This window comes from Calidris pugnax, unplaced genomic scaffold (genome assembly GCF_001431845.1).
Source record: "Calidris pugnax isolate Ruff unplaced genomic scaffold, ASM143184v1 scaffold339, whole genome shotgun sequence".
Classification (NCBI taxonomy): Eukaryota; Metazoa; Chordata; class Aves; order Charadriiformes; family Scolopacidae; genus Calidris; species Calidris pugnax.
In genome coordinates, this window is record NW_015091048.1 from 4,434 (window position 1) to 9,868 (window position 5,435).

A 5,435-nucleotide genomic window follows, 5' to 3' on the forward strand; every position below is an offset into this window, starting at 1 on the left:
CCCACCCCCCCCACACCTCGCTATGGGGCAGGAGGTACCTGGTTGGCGAAGAGGACCATGATGGTGTAGAGCCCGCCCCCCGGGGGGGTGTATTTGACCGTGAAGGTGTCGTTGTCGTTCTTGATGATGTCGAAGTCGATGTCGGCCTCCAGAGGTCCCACCACCCCTGGGGCACACTTGATCCCGATGCTGACGTCACCTACGGGGGCGGTCACCAACCCCAGGGTCAGCCGGGGTCACCCGGGTCTTCTCCACCCCCCACACACACGCCGGGGTGGGTGGGTGGGAGGAGGAACGTGGGGTTGGAGTAGGGGGATGGAGCTGGGGAAGGGGGGGTGGAGTTGGGATGAAGGACCAGGGATGATGGAGCTGGACCAGGAATGATGGACCAGGACAAGGGACGAAGGACCAGGGATGAAGGACCAGGACCAGGGTTGATGGACCAGGACTAGGGATGAGGGACCACAGTTGATGGACTTGGGTTGATGGACCAAGAATGATGGACCAGGACCAGGGGTGATGGACTTGGACTAGGTATGATGGACCAGGACCAGGGATGAAGGACTTGGGATGATGGACCAGGGATGATGGAACTGGACCAGGGATGATGGACCAGGGTTGATGGACTTGGGATGATGGACCGAGAATGATGGACCAGGACCAGGGGTGAGGGACCTGGACCAGGGGTGAAGGACCAGGGATGATGGACTTGGGATGAAGGACCAGGACCAGTGATGAAGGACCAGGGATGATGGACTTGGGATGAAGGACCAGGAATGATGGACCAGGACCAGGGATGATTGACCAGGGTTGATGGACCAAGAATGATAGACCAGGACCAGGGTTGATGGACCAGGACCAGGGACGAAGGACCAGGACCAGGGATGATGGACCAGGGTTGATGGACTTCGACTAGGTATGATGGACCTCGGATGATGGACTGGGACCTGAGATGATGGATCTGGACCAGGGATGAAGGACCAGGACCAGGGTTGCTGGGACTGGACCAGGGATGAAGGACTAGGGTTGATGGACTTGGACTAGGGATGATGGACCTGGGATGACGGACCAGGACCAGGGATAATGGACTTGGGATGAAGGACGGGGGATGACGGACCAGGGATGATGGACTTGGGATGAAGGACCAGGACCAGGGATGATGGATTTGGGATGATGGACCAGGAATGATGGACCTGGACCAGGGATGCAGGACCAGGGATGAAGGACTAGGGATGAAGGACCAGGACCAGGGATGGACCTGGACCAGGGATGATGGATCAGAGATATTGGACCAGGACCAGGGATGATGGACTTGGGATGATGGAACTGGACCAGGGATGAGGGACCTGGACCAGGGATGAGGGGCCAGAGATATTGGGCCAGGACCAGGGATGATGGACCAGGGATGATGGACCAGGACCAGGGTTGATGGACCAGGGGTGATGGACCAAGAATAATGGACCAGGACCAGGGGTGAGGGACCAGGGTTGATGGACTTGGGATGATGGACCAGGACCAGGGATGAAGGACCAGGGATGATGGACCGGGACCATGGATGAAGGACCATGGATGATGGACCAGAGATATTGGACCAGGACCAGGGATGATGGACCAGGGTTGATGGACCAGGACTAGGGATGAAGGACCAGGACCAGGGATGATGGACCAGGGTTGATGGACCAGGGTTGATGGACCAGGACCAGGGATGGACCAGTGTTGATGGATCAGGACCAGGGATGAAGGACCTGGACCAGGAATGATGGACCAAGGTTGATGGACCAGGACCAGGAATGATGGACCAGGGTTGATGGACCAGGACTAGGGATGAAGGACCTGGACCAGAGATGTTGGACCAGGACCAGGAATGATAGACCACAGTTGATGGACCAGGGATGAAGGACCAGGGATGATGGAACAAGACCAGGGATGATGGACCAGGGATGATGGACCAGGACCAGGGATGAAGGACCAAGGTTGATGGACCAGGACCAGGGACAATGGACAAGGGGTGCAGGAACTGGACCAGAGATGTTGGACCAGAACCTGGGCTGAAGGACCAGGGATGATGGACTTGGGATGATGGACCAGGACCAGGGATACTGGAACTGGACCAGGGATGAAGGACCAGAACCAAGGATGAAGGACCAGGACTAGGGTTGATGGACTTGGACTGTATGATGGACCTGGGATGATGGACCTGGGATGATGGACCAGGACTAGGGATGAAGGACCATGGATGAAGGACCAAGGTTGATGGACCAGGACTAGGGATGATGGACCAGGACCAGGAATGATGGACCAGGGACACAGGAGGTGGGTGCCCCACCCCCAGAGAGGTCCCCATGGGTGGTGGGTGCCCCCGATGGGTGGTGGGTGCCCCCCCGATGGGTGGTGGGTGCTCACCCTGCCCGGCCTCGCTGCAGTCCACGGTGAAGTAGGTGGGCTCGTTGGCCTTCAGCCCCGTCTTCTCCACCCCCGGCCCGTAGACCTTCACCCGCCCGGGGTGGCTGCCCTCGCCCACGCTCACCTGGGGGGCAGGAGACCCTCACCCGGGGGGCACTGGGGGGGCCACCAACCCCCCTGCCCCACACCCCCTCTGCCCCACGGCCGGCACCCTCCTCCTCCTCCTGCCCAGCACCCATGGACCACCCATGGACAATCCATGTCATTGGACCCAGCCCCACCGTGGGTCTGGGACCCCCAACCCCACCACCGGCACCCCATAGATCTGGGGGCCCCATCTCCATCACCCCATGGGACCCATATCTCCATCTCCACCACCCCATGCCCCCCACCATGGCCACCCAGCACCCTATAGGTCTGGAAGCCCCATCTCCATGCCCATCACCCCATGGACCTCCATCTCCATGCCCATCACCCCATGGACCTCCATGACCACCCCATGGGACCCCCATCTCCATGTCCAGCACCCCATGGACCTCCATGACCACCCCATGGGACCCCCATCTCCATGCCCATCACCCCATGGACCTCCATGACCACCCCATAGGACCTCCATCTCCATGTCCATCACCCCATGGACCCAGATGACCACCCCATGGGACCCCCATCTCCATGTCTATCACCCCATGGACCTCCATGACCACCCCATGGGACCCTCATCTCCATGTCCAGCACCCCATGGACCCCCATGGCCACCCCAGCACCCCATGGACCTCCATGACCACCCCATAGGACCCTCATCTCCACGCTGACCACTGTGGACCACTATAACCACCCCATGGGACCCCCATCTCCATGTCCATCACCCCATGGCCCCCCATGGCCACCCCAGCACCCCATGGACCCAGATGACCACCCCATGGGACCCCCATCTCCATGCCCATCACCTCATGGACCTCCATGACCACCCCATGGGACCCCCATCTCCATGTCTATCACCCCATGGACTTCCATGGCCACCCCATATGACCCCCATCTCCATGCCCATCACCCCATGGACCTCCATGGCCACCCCATAGGACCCCCATCTCCATGTCTATCACCCCATGGACCCCCATGGCCACCCCAGCACCCCAGGGACCTCCATGACCACCCCATAGGACCCTCATCTCCACGCTGACCACTCTGTGGACCACTATGACCACCCCATGGGACCCCCATCTCCATGTCTATCACCCCATGGACCCCCCATGGCCACCCCAGCACCCCATGGACCCAGATGACCACCCTATGGGACCCCCATCTCCATGCCCATCACCTCATGGACCTCCATGACCACCCCATGGGACCCCCATCTCCATGTCCAGCACCCCATGGGCCCCCCATGGCCACCCCAGCACCCCATGGACCTCCATGACCACCACATGGGACCACCCATGACCCTCATTTCCATGTCCATCACCTCATGGACCTCCATGATCACCCCACAGGACCCCCATCTCCATGTTCATCACCCCATGGACCTCCATGACCACCCCATGGGACCCCCATCTCCATGTCCATCACCCAATGGACCCCCATGGCCACCCCAGCACCCCACGGCCCCCCCATAGCACCCACGCGGAAGGGGCTGCGGGGGGTGGTGACGCCCCCCCAGGTGACGATGATGGTGTGCTTGATGGCCTTGGTGGGGACGTAGACGCAGTGGTAGGTGCCGTCCCCGTTGTCCTTCACCTTGATGTCGATGGGGAAGCCCTCGGCGTCCTGCGGGCAACAGGTGGGGGGTGAGGGGACACCAGGGGACCTGCCGGCACCCAACGGCACCCAAGGGACCACCCATCACCACCCAAGGGCAACCACCAGCACCCAAGGGCAATCAAGGGCACCCATTGTCATCCAACATCACCCAATGGTAGCCAACATCACCCAAGGGTACCCATCATCATCCATGGTCACCCAATGGTGCCCATCATCACCCAAGGGCACCCAACATCACCCAGTGGTAGCCAACATCACCCAAGGGCACCCAACATCACTCAACCTTACCCAAGGGCACCCAGCATCACTTGACATCACCATCACCCAAGGGCACCCAACATCACTTGACATCACCCAACAGTACCAAATGGCACCCAACATCACCCAAGGGCACCCAATGGTACCCAACATCACCCAAGGGGCACCCAAGGGCACCCAACATCCCTCAACATCACCCAATGGTACCCAACATCACCTAGGGGCACCCAGTGGTACCGAAGGGCAACCAACATCACCTGAGGGCACCCAGTGGCAACCAACATCACCCCACCCAAGGGCACCCAATGGTACCCAAGAGCACCCAACATCACCCAAGGGCAACCAATGGTTCCCATTGGCACCCAAGGGCACCCAACATCACTTGACATCACCCAACAGTACCAAATGGCACCCAACACCACCTGAGGGCACCCAATGGTACCCAACATCACCCGAGGGCAACCAATGGCACCCAAGGGCACCCAACATCCCTCAACATCACCCAACATCACCTGAGGGCACCCAGTGGCAACCAACAACACCCAAGGGCACCCAATGGTACCCAAGAGCACCCAACATCACCCAAGGGCAACTAAGGGCAACCAACATCACTCAACATCACCCAATGGTACCTGGCAATCAACAACACTCAACATCACCTGAGAGCACCCAACATCACTTGACATCACCCAAGGGCACCCAAGGGCACCCAACACCACTCAAGGGCGACCAACATCACCCAAGGGCGACCAATGGCAACCAACATCACCCAATGGTACCCAATATCACCCCACATCACCCAAGGGCACCCAACGTCACCCATGGTCACCCACCCCCACCCAAGGGCCCCCCCGGTGGCCCCACCTGTGCGTAGAGCTTGAGGGGCCCTTTGCCGGCGCCGCGGGTGTCGATGGTGAACTCGGCCGGACGCTCCACGATGCAGCCCGTGGGCTCCAGCCCCGGCCCGAAGGCCTTCACCTGGGGGGCAGGGGGCGAGTTGGGGGGCAGGGTGGGGT

At 60.4% G+C, this 5,435-nt stretch overlaps 1 protein-coding gene across 1 annotated transcript in view; it reads right to left on the reverse strand.

The window, feature by feature from the left end:
- Window positions 1-20: 20 nt before the first annotated feature.
- LOC106896528 (filamin-C-like) overlaps window positions 21-5,435 on the reverse strand; it is a 5,469-nt gene continuing 54 nt past the window's right edge. The window contains exons 2-5 of the mRNA XM_014956606.1: window positions 5,284-5,397; window positions 4,024-4,167; window positions 2,404-2,527; window positions 21-199 (exon numbers count right to left, since the gene is read on the reverse strand). Coding sequence (XP_014812092.1) covers window positions 21-199; window positions 2,404-2,527; window positions 4,024-4,167; window positions 5,284-5,397 — 561 coding nt within the window. The remainder of the gene's footprint in view (window positions 200-2,403; window positions 2,528-4,023; window positions 4,168-5,283; window positions 5,398-5,435) is intronic.